General features: G+C 62.8%; 1 protein-coding gene across 3 annotated transcripts; it reads left to right on the forward strand.

The window, feature by feature from the left end:
• Positions 1 to 3089: 3089 nt before the first annotated feature.
• On the forward strand, positions 3090 to 6754 carry NPTX1 (neuronal pentraxin 1). Of its 3 annotated transcripts, XM_083804940.1 has the most exons (6): positions 3091 to 3612; positions 3716 to 3923; positions 4199 to 4443; positions 4552 to 4731; positions 4826 to 5081; positions 6038 to 6171. In XM_083804940.1, exons 1-5 carry the CDS (start codon positions 3154 to 3156, stop codon positions 5045 to 5047), a joined length of 1314 nt encoding a protein of 437 aa, XP_083661066.1. In that variant the 5' UTR covers positions 3091 to 3153; the 3' UTR covers positions 5048 to 5081; positions 6038 to 6171. The 3 variants fall into 3 exon arrangements, with proteins under 3 accessions (XP_083661067.1, XP_083661066.1, XP_083661065.1); XM_083804941.1 differs by having other exon boundaries at positions 3090 to 3612; positions 3719 to 3923; positions 4826 to 6754; XM_083804939.1 differs by having other exon boundaries at positions 4826 to 6754.
• The last annotated feature ends 10081 nt before the right edge of the window (positions 6755 to 16835 follow it).

Below are 16835 nucleotides of genomic sequence, written 5' to 3' on the forward strand. Positions count from 1 at the left end.
TAAAGAGATTTGTCCACTTTAAAAATGTCCTTTACGCATTTGTAGCTCTGCTGTGCTTACACAAAGGTTGGCTTTGGACAGACGGAATATTTACGGACTGCACCTCTGCACTGGACAACTGGCCAAGGGCACCGGAGAGCCAGGGCTTCTGGTCCCCGGGGGGAGCACCCCGGGCCACCCAAAATTATACGTGTCCATCATGAATACAAATGTGTCTGCTGGCTCCTGTTCAGAACTAAATCATCTCCAAGGGTCCCTGATAGCTGCGCTCAGCTCTTTTCATCTACAGAGCAATAAATCAGCCAGCTACAGAGAACGCTTCGGAAGAGGCGAGAAAAGAGTTAAAAATAATAGGGGCTCCATTATTCCATTATACCCATACAGCTCCTAAATCTGCAAAAGCAATAACAGATCCTACTGCATGATTCAGTGATTCTGGAAAAGCTGAAATCTTGATCATATTTTCTCGTCCTTTCCTCACATTAGGAGACACGGGGGTTATTTTGCTTATCTATTGTAGTGCAGCTTTGTTGTTTTTTCCTATCTAGGTATTTATACGGCCTCCATCACCATAGTATCGGAGTGTTTATTTTACTGCACCTGTCACCTTGGTCTCATCTCAGCATAATGTACTGTGGATGACAAAAGATTCCCAGTTAAATTGGTTCAGTGACACGAACAGCTTTGTCAATACCATGCAGATGTTAACAGCAGTGGGTACCAATTCAGCTGCCTCTAAGACCAGTTTTACACTGGTGTAATCGCATTGCCTGCAGTAACATTATTTTTAGTTTGCATTCCTGCCTGTGGCAGAAGAATTAGACCTGCAGTCTTTTCAGCCTTTTCCACAGCATCCCCTATTCCAAGAAAAAAAAAAAAAAAAAAAAAACAAAACAGCACAGAAAGGGAGAGCGGCCCAGAAAACCTCCCCTGCCTGTCCCCCTCCTTCATTTGCCTCTGCTCCAGTCTTGTTGCAGCCAAATGCTGTATGGCGCAGAGAGCAAAGAAGAGGAAAAGTAACCAGTGCGATAAAGCCAGAAGTGAAGAACCCAGGGGGAAACGCAGACTTCTCCCCAGCAGGTCCTGAAACAAAGCACACGGCACCGGCGGTGAGCTCCTCCAGGGCTTTTCGGCCCTGAACTGTTGAGCAGGGGCAGGACCAGGTCAGGAGCAGAAGCCTCAGGAAGGACGACGAGGCTCTGTGACCCCACAGCCCACATAACCACGTAAGCGTCACGACAGTTTTGATGGAAGAGGACAACGAAAGCGCCCCAGGAGCCCAGCGCGGGCACTGCAGAACCGCTGCCACCTTCCCAGGCTTCGTGGCCACTTTGTCCCGGTGCTGCGCCCAGTTCCCCGGGCTGGGCATCAGGGGTCGTGCCCAACCGAGGCAGAGGGGGGGATCTGACAGCTTTGCCGTACGCTTTCCGCTGTGCCCAACAGCCTCAAGCCTCTGGGTTTGGCCATGCAACGCTGCTTTAGCTGTAACCTGCAGAGTGCTGCTGGATGAGGAACTCACCTCCCCAGGGCAGCTGAGAAAGCCTGCGAGAAGGCAGCGCTTTGTGCCACGGTGGTGTGTCATAAAACTCTCGGGGCTAGGTAAACGCTTGCAACAGAAAAGGCACCAAACTGAGTCACCGGGCCGCGAGCGGTGCCCGCGTGCGCCAGCTCCTGCGGAGCGCTCCTCGGGTCTGCGCTCCAGGGCGGGGAGAAGAGGGGAAAGGGCCGCGAAGGGGCTCCGCTGCAGCTCCACGGCCGGAAAGACAGACCTTGTGTGTTACTGACCCACCTCGCCAATAAATTAATTGCTTCACATTTCGCGGGAGGACTTGGCGTTACGTAAATACTCCGGCCCCGCGGGCTGCTGCAGTGCAGGGGCGGTGGGGCAGGCGGTGACCCGGGCTGGGAGGTGCGAAACCACCGGCGGTGCAGCAGCAGCAGCTCGGGTGCTCCCCAGCACCCGCAGCACCACAGAGCGGAGGCACGGCTAAAACCAGCGGGTGGGAGAGGCCCGGGGCTGGGGCTGGGGCTGGGGCTGGGGCCGGGGCCGGGGGGGGCCAAGGGAAGGCTCCGGGGCCCAGCCGCGGGGGCGAACCTCGCGCTGACGAGGACCGGTTGCTGGAGGTGAGGAAGGCGGCGGTGCCGCTGGAAGCACGGATCCAAACGCCACCTGGGGAGGGTTTTTGGTTTTTTTTCCCTGCTTAAAACGAAGAGAAGCGATCGCCTTCCCTCGCCCACAGCAGCGCCGCGGCTCCAGCACCTCGCTGTGCCTCCTTCCCAGGGCCGGGGGGGGGGGGGGGTCGCGGTGCCCCGACCTCGCCCGGCGCCCTTCTGCCCCCCGAGCCCCCAGCGGGGCTCTGCCCGGCACCGGGGGGGGAGGCGGGGGGCCGGGGCGGCGAGGGGCCGCTTCGCCGCGCCGCGGGCAGCGGGGCCGGGACCGTGCCGCTCCCCACGGCGGCCCCGAGGTCCGCGCACACCCCCCCCCCCCCCCCCCCCCGCCGCGCCGCCTCGCCACGGACCCGGCGAGCCCGCGGAGCCCCCCCGGCGGCAGCCCGGGGAAACGCCGCGCCCGGCAGCCCCGGCCCCGGCCGCGCTGCTCGCGGGGACGGGCGGCAGCCGGGCACCCCCGGGCGGCAACCGGGCACCTCCGGACCGCAACCGGGCACCTCCGGACCGCAACCGGGCACCCCCGGGCGGCAACCGGGCACCGCCGGCGGCAACCGGGCACCGCCGGGCGGCAACCGGGCACCCCCGGACCGCAGCCGGGCACCCCCGGGCGGCAACCGGGCACCCCCGGACCGCAGCCGGGCACCCCCGGAGCACGGGCGGTCGCCCACGGACACGCAGCCGCGGCCCGGGCGCTCCCCGCACGCCCCCCCCCGCACCCCCGCAGGTGCCCGCCGCGGCCCCTCCGTGCTGCCCCGCGGCGCGCCCCCGCACGCTCCCACTCCCGCTCCCGCTCCCACTCCCGCTCCCGCTCCCACTCACGCCCACCCCCGCGGGACCCCCCCCGCCGCGCGGCCGGGATTCCACGCGCCGTGACGTCAGGGCGCGCGGCCCCGCCCGGGCGCTATAAGAGCGGCCGCGTGCCGCAGTGGGCCCGGCGGAGAGCGGCGGAGCCGGCCCCGCAGCAGCCCCGCACCCGGCCCCGCCATGGCCGCGGCGCTGCCCGCCGGGCTCCCGCTGCTGCTGGCGCTGCTGCTGCTGCTGGCGCCGCGCGGCCGCGCGCAGGGCTTCGGGCAGAGCCGCTTCGTCTGCACCTCGGTGCCGCTGGACGGGGACGTGTGCGCCGCCACCGCGCAGGGCTCCGGCTCGGCCGAGGAGCTGAAGAGCACGGTGCTGCAGCTGCGGGAGACGGTGCTGCAGCAGAAGGAGACCATCATGAACCAGAAGGAGACGATCCGCGAGCTGACGGCCAAGCTGGGCAGGTGCGAGAGCCAGAGCGTGCTGGAGGCGCCGCCCGGCGAGCCCAAGGGCGGCGGGGCCGGCAGGAGGCAGCCCGGCTTCGCCAAGAACACCATGGGGGACCTGTCCCGGGCGCCGGCCGCGGAGACCCTGAGCCAGCTGGGGCAGACCCTGCAGTCCCTCAAGACCCGCCTGGAGAACCTGGAGGTACGCGGCCCGGCCCGGCCCGGCCCGCCGGACACCCCCGGGGCGCGGAGCCGGGCGGTAAGTGCGGCGCTAACGGCCCCGCGCCCCTGTTCGCTCCTCGCAGCAGTTCAGCAGGATGAACTCCTCCGGCCAGACCACCAACCTGAAGGACATACTGCAGAACAAAATCGACGACCTGGAGAAGCAGGTCCTGTCCCGGGTGAACAGCCTGGAGGAAGGCAAGTTCAACCCCAAGAACGAGTCCGAGGAGCGGGGCAAGATCGAGAGCACCCTCACGTCACTGCACCAACGCATCAGCAACCTGGAGAAAGGTACCGGCCGCTCGTCCGCCCCGAGCCCCCGGCCGCGGGACGCCCCCGGTGCCCGCCCGGTGCTTGCCCAGTGCCCACCCGGTGCCTGGCGGCAGGAGCCGGGGGTGCCGCGGGCGCTGCCGTGCCGGGGATTAGGGCCCGAGCGGAGCCGCGCCGGAGGGATTTGCTCCTCGCTGCCGTCTCAAGGCCCGTTGCATAACGGGGTGGGGAGGGGGGCAGAATCCCCCCCCCCCTCGGCGGGTGGCAGGGGGTCCCAGCGCGCCTCCGCCCCGCAGGCCAGAAGGACAACCGGCCCCCGGACAGGTTCCAGCTCACCTTCCCGCTGCGCACCAACTACATGTACGCCAAGGTGAAGAAGAGCCTGCCCGAGATGTACGCCTTCAGCGTCTGCATGTGGATCAAGTCCAGCGCCTCCCCCGGCATGGGCACCCCCTTCTCCTACGCCGTGCCCGGGCAGGCCAACGAGCTGGTTCTCATCGAGTGGGGCAACAACCCCATGGAGATCCTCATCAATGACAAGGTACGGCACCGGGGGGGGGGGGTACAGCACGGGGGGACTGGCTGGGGCGGGGGGGTGGCAGGCATCGCGGGGAGGGGGGACCGCCACCGCCCTGACCCCCACCCGTAGGTGGCCAAGCTGCCCTTTGTCATCAATGACGGCAAGTGGCACCACATCTGCGTCACCTGGACCACGCGGGATGGCGTGTGGGAGGCCTACCAGGACGGCACGCAGACGGGCAGCGGCGAGAACCTGGCGCCCTACCACCCCATCAAGCCCCAGGGCGTCCTGGTGCTGGGCCAGGAGCAGGTAAGGGCCGGCGGAGGGGCAGGCGTGGGGCTCTGAGCCCTGCCGGGTGCCCCCCCCCTCTCCCCCCCAGCCCTGACAGCCGCCACCCCCGCAGGACACGCTGGGCGGCGGGTTCGACGCCACGCAGGCCTTCGTGGGGGAGCTGGCCCACTTCAACGTGTGGGACCGCAAGCTGAGCCCCGGCGAGGTGTACGGCCTGGCCACCTGCAGCAGCAAGGCTCTCTCGGGAAACGTCATCGCCTGGGCCGAGGCCAACATCGACATCTACGGCGGGGCCACCAAGTGGACTTTCGAGGCCTGTCGCCAGCTCAACTAGGGCCACGGACAAGCGAGAGAAGCCTCCTCATTGGGTTCTTTTATTTATTTTTGTTTTCCTCCTTTTTTTTTTCTTTTTTTTTTTTTTTTTGCGCAAAAACAACTGAGAACGAAGCCACGGGGCTGCCCGCCCCCGGAGCCCCACGACCGTCTGGTTTCTGTCTTGCCAACGTCCTTCAACGCCTGCGTGCCTTGGCCTGGCGCGGCTGCGCCCCCGTCCTGCTCCCCTCTCCCCCCCCTGCCCCAGGTCCATCTCCCCGCTTCGCCCGGCCCCGCTCCAGCCCTGGGCATCGTCGCCTTAAAGGCTGCGGCGGAGCGGGGCACCTCTCCCTGCAGCCCCCTGGGGGAGGGGGAGCAGCGCTCCGGAGCTGGTGGAGGACTGCAGCCCCCCCAACCCGCTCGTGCTCCCCCCCGGGGCCCCTCGCCACCCCTGGAGCTGGGGCTCGGCAGCGCCCGGGGCTCTGAGGTGGCGAGGATCCCCCCCCCCATTCTCCTTCCTGCCCCGGGAGGGGTAGAACCTGTGCCCCCCCCGGCTGGCACCGCTTCCCCAGCACCACAGCCATAGCCCCGGGCTGCGGGGCAGGAGCGGGGCCCCCCCGGCCCCCTCGCTCCCCGACCTGCCTCACTCAGGTACGTCCTCCCGGCCGCTGCCTGCAGCCCCCAAGGCCTCCTCCGCGCCGTAGCTGGTGAAAAAAAATAGCCTTTACCGTCCCCGGGAAGTTTAGCTACCACTGAGAAGTCTGAAGCCTTTCTGCTTTTGATAATACAATATATTGTTTCTCTTACTGTAAAAGGAAGTTTATTACCAATAATAAAAAAAAAAAAGGTATTTTTATGAAGAAAAAAGAATATAGAATTAAGCAGTGCTCCCTGAGAAAAAGTACTTTGAGATTCTGCAGGAGAGAAAAAAAAAAAGAGATAAAGAAGCGTATTTTGAAATAAATGCATTTTGTATGGTTTTCCTTTTCTAAACTCCTGGTTTGTACTACAGATCGCAGAAATCACCCCGCAGCCCCCCCCCCACTGAACCCCCCCCCGGGGGCAGTGGAGGCTGAGGCCGAGAATTCACACAGGGCTCCAGAGCCGCCCCGACCACCTCCGGCGACGGCAAATCGGCGACGCGCGACGTGGACGGGCCCCGCGGGGCCGAGGCTGACGCTGGTGAGGAGCACGGGGCTGGCGCGGGACGGGCGGCACGCGCGGCGGCACGCACACCAGATCGAGTTCCCCTTGGTACAAACTGTGGCTCAGGGCAGCGTCTTTTAACTGTGCTCTTTTTAAAAACCACCTCGAGTTAATTTGAGTTCCTCTTAAGAACCTGCTCCCGTCAGCGAAGCGACAAGCACGACCTGCTGAGAAGAACGAGGCCGCCGAAAAGGTTGAAGCCCCGGTCCCGCTTGCGTCTGATTTGCCAAAAAAAAATAAAAAGGGTGTGATACCAACGCAGTGTACATAGTGTATAGTAGGGGAGAGAGTAAGTGTATCTCAATTTGTCATTATTTTGCTAACCAAAGCTGTAAGATTTCCTATTACTTGCTATTGTCTCCTTTGGATTTTGAATGGGTTACGATATACTACGCATCCAGTCCGCATCAGCAGTTCTGAAAATGCACTGTTTCTACTGATAACTCATGCTTTTTCCATTTTATTGCCGGGATTACATGAATTGTTGACTTTATTTTTACACAATAAAGAGTGAAGAAAGACAGCGGGCTCTCTGAACTGCTCTGTCAGTTGCCTGGGCAGCCCACGCTCGGCACCCCCGGGCAGGTCCCATCCTTCTGCAGGGAAGACTTTGGTGTACGCAGGGATTTCTGCCTGCTCCGGAGCCGGGCCGTGCCTGGGGGGGTGGCTGCAGCGCCTGCACCACCCGATCTCATCCTTCCCTGCTGTGTGCGGCACCATCGTGCACAGCAGCGTTTTTTTTTCTTTTTTCCTGATTGCTGGAAGACTCGGGCTGGAAGCCAAAGTCCCTCTGGCTCTCCCTGAAGGCGACAGCCGTGTCCTGCAGCGAGTGCTCCCGCAGCCCCCGCTGCCAGCGGCCCTGGCCCTGGGGGGGACCCTACAAGGCACCTGGGGCGCGGGGTGATGCCGGGGCAGAGCCCAGCGGCGGCTGCCCCCGTGCCGCTGAGGCTGGGACGTGGCCGTGTGGGGCAGCCGGCATTATTTCCTGCGATTGCTTCGAATTCCCACTTGTTGCACATCTGCTGCACAACAGGCTTGCCAGATGAGTTGCTTTTAGCATGGAAGATACAAGTAGGAAAGCGGCCGTGTGCTCCTAATAACCAGGCAGAAACAATTCCCCCCCCCCCCCCCCCGCCTGTAATCCCCCCGCAGCCCCTTGCAGATGGAAGGGGAGACGGATGGCGCTGCAGCCTCGGGCAGCGGCAGCCCCTGGGGACACCGGCGCTCCCTTCCTCGCCCCATAAGAGCAAGGACGAGGTGGCACAGCCCCAGGGGATGCCGCTGGCTCTAGAGTGGAGCTCTAACGGCAGGAACAGACCCGTCAGCGAGGGGGAAGCGTCCCAGCATCACACCCCGACATGCTGACAGTCACCACGTGGAAGGGACAGGGAAGGCAGCGAGCCGGGACCCGGACACGGGGCACAAGGGGCCAGGGGGACGCCGCGGTCCCAGCTCCCTGGGGCTGGCGAGGGCACGGCCGTGGTGAGACTCCCGCAGCCCTTAGGGCTGCATCTGCCCAAGCAGTGCCTGCAGGCGGTTGCAGCCTCTGCCGCTGACTCCCCTGACCGTGCACCTGGGTCCCCCGTGTCCCCCGCTGCCAAGGCCACCCCGTGGCCCCCCTCCTCCCCCAGCAGGTGCCAGCCCACCATAAAGCCTGCGTTCCCTCGGCACGCTGGCTCCCGGGGCTGCTCCGGGTCCTTTTAAGGATGCCTCAGTGTTTCAATACAGCCAGCAATGTAAAGGGTGAGGGAGTGGGAGGCTGCCTCGAACCGCACCGCAGGTCTGATGGCATTTCTGGAGGCCCAGCGCGTTTCCTGCGCCTCCAGCCAGGGGCAGAAGCAGATGTGGAATTACGGGTGCTCGGTACCCTTGGCAGGAGACCGTCAGCCTCAGGAATCCTCCTGGGGCTAAAGGTAAAATGATCCATCAAAACGGTTTTAGGGCAATTTACTGAGCCCCACAGGGGAGAGGCTGAGAGCATAACATGCCACTCACCAGTCGCTCTCGCAGGTGATTAAAAAGAAGGCACAGATGGGCTGCCAAGGGAGCCTCAGCCAAGGCTCGTAGGTGGACAGGAGGGGGATCAACGCAGGCACAGGAATTAAATCAGAGGAGTGATGCCAGAGGACACAGAAGGGGTGCTGAGAACGGTGCAACCGAGGGTTCCCCCCCCCCCCCCCGGTTCCTCAGATCCCACCGGGTGTAGAAGCGATTCGGATCAGCAGCACGACAGCCTCACAGCCGCGCGGTGCAGCCACAAGCCCCCCCCCCTCCCCTCGGCCCCCCCAGCAGCCGCTCCCCGACCCCCGGTTCCTGGAGCTCTGTGGGTGCAGACACCGAACCTCTCCCCCCGCCCCGGGAACCAGCTGCTCCGAGGACAGGCTGCTCGGTTTCGTGGCAGTGGGAGCAGCCTACATCTCTGCGAGGCGAATGCTATTTTTACTCGGCAAACAGGCGGCAGCTCCGGCATTGTTCTCCATCGCTGCCAGCCCCCCGGCCCTGCCCCAGCACCGAGCGGGGACGTTGTGGCGGGGGGGGGTGACAGTCACCCCCCAGTCACCCCCCAGCTGCCCCCAGCCATTCCGGCAGCCGGGATGAAACGCCAGCGCCCGCCCGCTCCTGCAGGAGAGGGGAGCGATGCTGTCAGCTGGAGCGCGTGCTGCACCGCAGTTCAAACTGCAATAAAAAACCTACACTAACAGGCTTTTTTTTTTTTTTTTTCCTCCCTTTCCTGCCATCGCTGTGCCTGAAGCGGGGCCGCCTTGCTCGCAGGGCGGGTGGCAGCGGCAGGCGGGGAGGCTGCGTGTGCGAGAGGGGCTGGTGCAGGGGCGACGGCCGCGGGGGCTCAGCCGAGCCGAAGGACCGAGCGCCGGCAGAGCAGAGGCTTCCACATCGGGGGGTGACAACCCCTGCTCATCGCCTCGGTGCCCCACAAAAAGCTGTGGGCATTGTCCCCCCCTCCATGGGGACACAGTGGCCGCGGCCACCCCTGCCCAGCCCCCCCCGGCACAGCTCAGCAGCTCCGGGTGCATCCTGCACATCGCGGTGCTCCCCGGCACCGCTGCAGCAATGCCAGCAGCGGACAGGGAGGATCCTGCGAGACGAGACGAGCAGCGCAGGCCCATCAATAGGACGGACGCACCGATCCTGACGCCTCACCCTGCGACTGGAAGCTGCTGCTTTGGGGCACGGAGCTGTTTAATGGCACCAGGAGCCAGCCCTGCCTCCGGGATGCTGGTGACAGCCAGCCCAGCACCCACGGGGAGAGCGTGGATAAGGGAGAGCGTTTCCCACACCAGCGCTGAGTGCATTAAATCCAGGGGGCTTTTAGAGCAGCGGAGCAGATGGGGATCTTGGGCTGCGTGAGGACAGGCCCCGCGACACGGGGAGGTGGCTCAGAAATATTGACGGGGGCGAGGGAGAGTTCTTAAGGGCAGGACACAGCTGGGATTTACAGCTCTGATCCGACTTCTCGCTGGCAGCTCACATGGGAGAGAAACCACTCTCACGCACGGGCACCTCGCGCCCCTCTGCCCGGCCGTTCCTGGATCCTTCCTTCCCAAGTCGCTGCCTCCCCTGCTGCTGGCTGCGGAAGGAGAGCTCTGCCCTCCCGGGGGTCCCTAACCCCCCCCCGTTGCACATCACTGACACGTGCCACGATCCTGCTGGTGCCACGCCAGCAGGACTGGGACCCCCCCCCCCGCTACAGCGGGTGTGCGCCCCTGCTGTGCACAGCACTTTGCATCCCTGCTGAACCTTTCGGAGCACACCTTGCTTTCTGCACCCCACAGCTCTCTCGGAAGCGAGCCTTCACCAAGAAGTGAACCCAGCCTCCCACCCCCAGCAGGGGCGCAGAGCTGCTGGGGAAGCGGGGCTGGCCCTGCCGTCTCCCCTTCTCAGAACATTTCTGCATCCTTTTCCTGGGCTTCCCCTCCTGTGACATTACCAGCCGCCGCTGAACGCCACCTTGGCGGAGCTGAGCCAATTTCTTCCACCCTTCCCGTCCATCCCTGATGGCTTCCAGAGGGGCCGGGATCTCAGCAGAAGCCTCAGGCGGCACCGAGGGGTGTGGGGGAAGCTCCTCGCGTGGGGACCCCAGGAGGGGCAGCCCCAGCTCAGACACACGGCAGGGGGAGAGCAGCCAGGCTGCCGCAGGAGGGTCCCCAGTGAAGCCACGAGCAGCGGAAGGAAGAACGTGTTCCACAGCTGATTAAAAATAGATGCAGCATCACACTAATTATGCTGTGTAATTAGCATTTGGTTTCTGCTCATCAGAAATCCACAGGGAGCGGAGCTGGACCCCAAGTGTCCTGTGGGCACCTAGCCCAGGCCCCAGGCAGGGTCGGGCTGCAGTGGGGCCGGGGCTGTGCCCTGCGCTCAGCCCAAGCCCTGGCCCCCCGCATCGCCCCCCTGGGAACCCCAGCCCCAGCAGCACGGGTCCCTGTGCCCCCTTCTCCTGACTGCGCCCATCTGCACCCAGGCTGCCAGCAACAGATGACGGGATCCGCAGCGGTACTGGAAATCAGGTCAGCGATCGCCTGCAGCAGATTTTAACATTTATCATCCTGGCTGCTCTGCTGCAAGGCTCTTATGCAAGCCAGTGCGGCCACAGGGCCGCCCCCAGCCAGGTGCGCCCCCGAGTCCCCGTTGTCCTTACCTCCTCTACCCCCCCGCAACCCCGAGAGGCAAGAGCAGAAGCGCAGGGCTCCGGCAGCCGCTGCTCAGGAAAGCCGGGAATTAGCAGCCCCCAGGGAGCAGAGCCGAGCACGGGCAGCCCTTGGCCACCCCCCAGGACATCACCCGGAGCTGGCCGAGCCCGGCACCGTCCCGCGCCCGAGCTGCGCCGATGCGAGGTTTGGAGGGGGCCGCGCCTGGCACTCGGCAGCACTCCCGCTCCTCTCTTCTGCTGCCCCACATCACCCATACGTCGGCGCTGTCAGCGGTCGTGAGCTCTGCCAAGGCGTGCAGGGCCCAGAGGAGCCCCCGGTGCCAGCCCCCCCCCCCAGCAGGGCCACGTGCCCCCCGCCAGCCCCGCACGTCCCCAGGGCAGCCCCGATGCTGCTGGAACTCGCGACTGCCCCGGGGCACGGCTGTGGTGGATGCCCTGCGGGGGAGCAGAGGTCCCCCAGCCCCCAGGGCTGTGCTGGCTCGCAGCCACATCCATGCCCCCCATCCACCCGGCAGAGCTGTCACACCCCCAAAAACCAGGGCCCTTCCCGCAGGCTGGAAAGGGCGTCAGCATCCTGCGCACGCCGTGGCTGCGGCTGTGGCCTCTTCTATCCCACGGCTCCTGGGATTTGGGAGCAGCTTCAGCATCCTCGGCTGCTTCCCCCACTCCAGGCGCTGCAGCGACAGGGCCCAAACACCGCCCGGGAGATCCCGGAGAAGGAGGCAAGAGAGCAGCCAGCCACACGGCGGGGGGCAAGGGGGGGCTATTTCCAGCAAAATAAAACCGCATCTGCCTGCAGCCAGACGGCAGGAGGCGGCTCCGGCCGGCTGTGGGCACAGCTTCACGGCTCAGCCTGGGGGGGCTGCAGCACCTGGTGCCCCCCGGCTGCGGGGGTGACCCCTGCCCCACCACGGCGGGTTAATGGGACGCCAGCTCACCACAAACAGAGGGAAACCAGGTGACATTTACCCAGCAAACTAATTGATATCCAAGTAATTTGTGGGAGAAACCTCGTTACACACCAGCTGGATTCCCCAAACCCTCCCAGCCCCGCTCATTACAAACAAGGTTTGTGTGTTAATCAGAGAGCTTTAATCGCATTGCTACCCACTGTAATTTTGAGCAACTTACAAAGCTACCGGATTTATCACAGGCTTTCAGATCCTAAGCACTCTCTAAAGAATTTGTTTGATATTTTATTAGCTGGCATTAATGCTCTTCACGAAGATGACGGACATTTCCCTTTCAAGCAGCGACACGGGAGCAGAGGTGGCTCACGGCGCGACCTCTCCTCCCTTTCATCTCCTTCCCGAGCCTGTGGCGGGGCAGGCGTGCAGCCCTCCCCCCAGACGTGCCGCTGCCCCGGTTAATCACATCCCCGGATCCGGCACGCAGAAGGAGCTGGTTCCACGCAAGAGAAACTGCTCCAGTCAAATCACCAGCCGGGAGATGCTCGCCCCCCGGCAGAGCTGCCCACGCCAGGCGGGGTGAGAGGCCAAGTCCCCGCGCTCACCGGGGGCCTCCCATGCACGAGGCTCTCAGGAGTGCTCAATGAAAACAACATAAAAAACAATACAAATCAGTGCACTGGCTCATACGCAGCAGAGGAGGGCGAACAGCTGGGGGTTCGCAGGCAGAGGTACAACAAGCCAAGCAGCGAGTCCAAGAAAAGCAAGAAAAAGCATGTTCCTAAGGAAACATTCCGCATCGAGCCCTTGTGTTGGGAACTAAACCAGGAATTATTTACAGGCTGATCGTACGGCCTTTAGCTTGTATTCCTAAAGCGAGCTGCTCAGGCCTCCAGAAGGGGACAGGCACGCTCATAGCACAAAGGGGAGCCGGCACCTGGGGGGCCACGCACAGGCCCCGCGCTCCTTCTGCTTGCCCGCTCCCTGCCCCTGATGGCAGTGGGATCCTGGCCCCGGCCCCCCTCCGCTGCCACCCCCAGGGGGGCTCTGCTCAGACGCCAGCCCCTTGAGAAAGGAAAGACGGACGCGTGCCGCCGAGCCCTGCACAAGCTGCTCCATCACCCTCATGATGCAGCTCGTAATTACCTTGTTTGCTATCAGTTTGGATGTCAAGGGAAATTCCACTCATTTGCTTTTAGTTAATATGGCCTTGACATAAAGCCAGGGGTGATGTTACCAGTTTATAGCTGGGCCCTGGTTTTGGGGAGCATGAAGGCAATTGCCCCTCCTAGCTGTACCTGACCAGCACAAGTTGGAGGGGAAGAGGAATGAGAACTGAGAGGGGGAGAGGAAATCCTTAAAATGCACTTTCCCTGTCCTCGGTGCTCACTGCTCTGGAGTACAAGCCTTGAGTCACCAGAGCTCAGTCCCCGCAGCGCAGGCAGCATCCAGCCTAGCACCAGCTCCAGACACGGAGGTGGGAATTCATCTCACCCAGCCTCAGACATCTGCGGCTGAGTTACTCATCTCAGCTCCCTCGATAATCAGAGGAGAAACACAGACCTGCATCCTGAAGCACCCCCTCTCCCTTACCAAGGGATCCCAGGTAAGCTGCGTATGAGGAGAGATCTTCCTTCCCGGTCTGTAGATGCCCACAAAAAACGCAAAGGAAACAAATCCAAAGACCCTGTAGCAGAGCAAGTCATCCAGCGTCTGCCTGGCACAAGTCTTTCATCTCTCCTCATGTCCCCAGGGGACAAAGCAAGCTGTAAAACAAGTGCCCGTAAGAGCTCTTGGGAGGCAGGTGAGAGGCTCCTACCTGGAAGGAGCCAACGCCGGGTTCTTCTGAACCAACACCAGGTTCAGAAGGGGAAGGGGTTTGCTTTAGTTAGCTCAGCTCAACTTTGCACAGGAGAGCTCTAAAGCAGCCTTTGAGCTGCCTCTAACCGTGCGCAGGGCTGAGCCCGACCCGCAGAAGCCAAGCCTGCGGGGAGGAGGCTCCGCGTGGGGTGGCTCAGCTTTAATTACGCCCGCTCAGGCTGTGCCTGGTGGCGAGCGTAAGGACGCCAGCCAGAAAGGGCTCTCCAACAGGAGCCTCAGCAGGGCGAGCAGCTCCCTCCAGCCTCCCCCTGCTCAGTGAAGCCCAGGAACGGCCCCGGCTTCAATTTCCAGCCGAAGGAGCCAGCGCAGCAGCTGGGGACCGCAGGGACCGCGGGGGACACGGAGCCCGCTCCCCACGTCACGGCTTGGGAAGCCACCTGGCCACGTGCCCGGCACGGGAGGGGAACGGGCCAGGCAGAGCCAAGCGTTCCCGGGAACAGGCGGCTCCGTGAGGCTTTCCTGCTCACACCTCCGCTCCCTGCGGCGCGTCCTCCTGCAGGGGGACTGGGCTCTCTCCACACCCTCAGCACGGCTCCAGCAGGAATCGCAGCTCCAGCAGGAATGGCTGCACGGAGCTGTCTGGGTGCCACATCCCTCCGGGAGCACAGCAGGGGGTCAGAGAAGTGAGCCCCCACAGCACAGCCCGGCAGCGCAGGGCACTGAGCGGCCACGCTGGGCTGCAGGATGCCGCTGCTCCGGGGCTGCTCCAGCAGTGGCAAAGCAGCAGAGGGGCAGATCAATTTAATCAGTGGTGGTAAACCTTAATCTGTGCTCCAGGCACGCAGCAGAGAGGCAAAGACCGTCCTATTGGTACAACGGAGTGAGAAGCTAAAGAACCCTCCCAGCAGCCTTCTCCTTGTCCAGAACCCTCCCCACAACGTCTAGAGAGGCCTCCACCTCCCTCCCCCTTCCATTTCCCTCCGTTCTGCTTCCTCCCGTTGCTCCCGCACCCCAGGTTTTTGCCACGGATGCAGTTGCCAGCCCCGCTGACCAGTTCTGCCCCAGCTCGCAGTCCCTGCTCGCCACCCAGGAGGGACGGCACAGCCACGTCCCTGCCCGCAGAGCCAGCGCTGGGGTTTGCGGCACGCGGCCAGCCCAGCTGCTGCTATTTAGCAGCTCCAGCCCTACGCCCTGCTCACCGACAGCACCGAGAAAACACCAAGCAACGGGACCCGCTTGGAGACTCATGAACAGTTACATACAAACGTTAAAGCAAAAAGTACCTTTGGAGATAACAAAAGGCCAGGCTTTGAAACAAGTCACTAAGAGACCATTGAGAACTCAAGAACAAGTACTTAGTATCCAAAAAAAAAAGCTAATTTTCAGCAAACAGAGAGTTAAAGAAGAAGAGAGATGTGTGAGTTTACATAGCAAGGACACTCAAGCTCTGGTCTCTGAGTTTCCATTAAGAGGAGGTTTCATGCATTACAAAGCGATTTTCCCTTCCCTGGTTTATAAGCCAATTAGATAAAGACCAAGTTAATCCCTTATTGTGTTCAGAGAGCCTCAAGTAGACACCAAACACAGGGATTAGTCAATTTGTTTAACCGACTCCCCCCGTTCCAGCGGCTAAGAGAGCGCGGGTGACTCCCACAACCCAGCAGAGCCCTCAGCCGCGGGCCTCCCGGCTCCGCCACGTCCGCAAGGCCTCCTCCCCACCACGGCAACCCCCAAGGCCACAAAGATGACTCCAACCCAAAGCAGTGGGATTTCAGGGAAGTTACCTGCGCTCAGGAGCTGTCTGTCCACGCGGAGGGAGCCCCGTGCGGCTGCGACGCCTCAGGGCGCCCCGTGGCTCCCTCCCGCTCAGCGCCGTGTTCAGCTCCCGGGCAGACCCCTCCATGCTGGCTGAGGCACAGCTGATCCGAGGGCACCAGGCCCACCCCAGCGAGCCTGCAGGCAGAGCGGCGTGACCCCGAACGGGGCCTGAGCCCGGGGTGGTCCCGGCTGCTGTGGTACCCAGCACGGGCAGGCTGCTCCCCGCGCCAGGCCATGGCGATCGGCGGCAAGAGAGTGATTTCTTTGGTGGCCGGCCCCTGCGATCTAAGGCACAGCCGTTCCCTGGCTCTTGGCACGTCAGGTCTGCCTAAATCCCTGCCAGGTTTTGCTGCTGGGGTTTGTAGAAGTTGCTGCTTCGCACGTGGCTGGAAGGAGAAATGGATAAAGCGCTTGCTGCTGGCAGAGGCCTGGGGGCTTGTGTGAAGAGCTGGGAAAGGCCCTGACAGTTCCTCCCCCAGAGAACTCCCTAATTAACACCTCCACCCCTCCCAGTTGCAGGGGTTTGCAGGGCTGCCTCCGAGTAATGATTTTGGCTGGCAGCCTGCGGACGCAGGCTGGGGGGGGCAGTGGGGGGCTCCCACCCCACCAGGCCCCTGCCTGCAGGCAGCTGTGTGCAGCAAGTGCTTTCTCGTTAAGCCAGATTGGCTTTGCTGCTGCTAATTACACTGCTCGTGCTCCTCCCTCACAAGAGGATCCAGTAAGGCCCATTGGCAAGCCGTGGCCAGGCCCCAGCTCCTCCACACCCCACCTGTGACAGGTGTTTTGGCCGGGCCAGCGGAGCTGTCTGGCAGCTCTGGGCATCCTCACGCGTTGTTCGGAGGCCAAGCGAGGCGGGGGCAGCAGGGCAGGCTGCTCCCAGGGCACTCGGTTGTTCCACTCGTTTCTCAAGCTGGCATCAGCGCTACCGTGGGGCCGCTCGCCGGGAAGCTCTGCCTCCACGCCGCTCCCTCGAGATGGGCGGACGGTAGCACTGAAGTGGCATCGCATCTGCGGTGCTGGGAGCAACACGAGAGCAGTGCCCTCGTCCCGTCAGCAGGGAAGGATTGCCCCCCGGATGCTGCTCCTCTGCCCCCTGCCAAAGTTGGGGTCAGACAGAGCCAAATGCTTCCTCTCACCCCTCCCCGCTGGGCACAGGGATCCCTCTGATCCTACACACAGCACAGGGATCAAAGGAGCACAGTTCCGCTGTGTCTTTTTCTTTCCTTCCCGGTCTCTGTCCACCCACGTAACAAACTCCCATGTGAAAAAGGCTTTGAGGCTTCCCAGGAGACAGTACGCTCCTTCACAAGGTTTGAAAACTTCAGCTGCTTGTGTCTTTAAAACACACGAATCAGCACAGGGTTTTTTTTTGTTTTTTTTTTTGGGGG

Source organism: Anser anser (assembly GCF_964211835.1).
Source record: "Anser anser genome assembly, chromosome: 19".
Taxonomy (NCBI): Eukaryota; Metazoa; Chordata; class Aves; order Anseriformes; family Anatidae; genus Anser; species Anser anser.

Excerpts from the sequence above, each read along its gene's own strand:
- NPTX1 (XM_083804939.1), top strand. The coding sequence starts at position 3,154 with ATGGCCGCGGCGCTGCCCGCCGGGCTCCCGCTGCTGCTGGCGCTGCTG. Across the intron at positions 3,924-4,198 it reads CATCAGCAACCTGGAGAAAG|GCCAGAAGGACAACCGGCCC; the intron begins GTACCGGCCGCT and ends TCCGCCCCGCAG. Across the intron at positions 4,732-4,825 it reads TGGTGCTGGGCCAGGAGCAG|GACACGCTGGGCGGCGGGTT; the intron begins GTAAGGGCCGGC and ends CCACCCCCGCAG.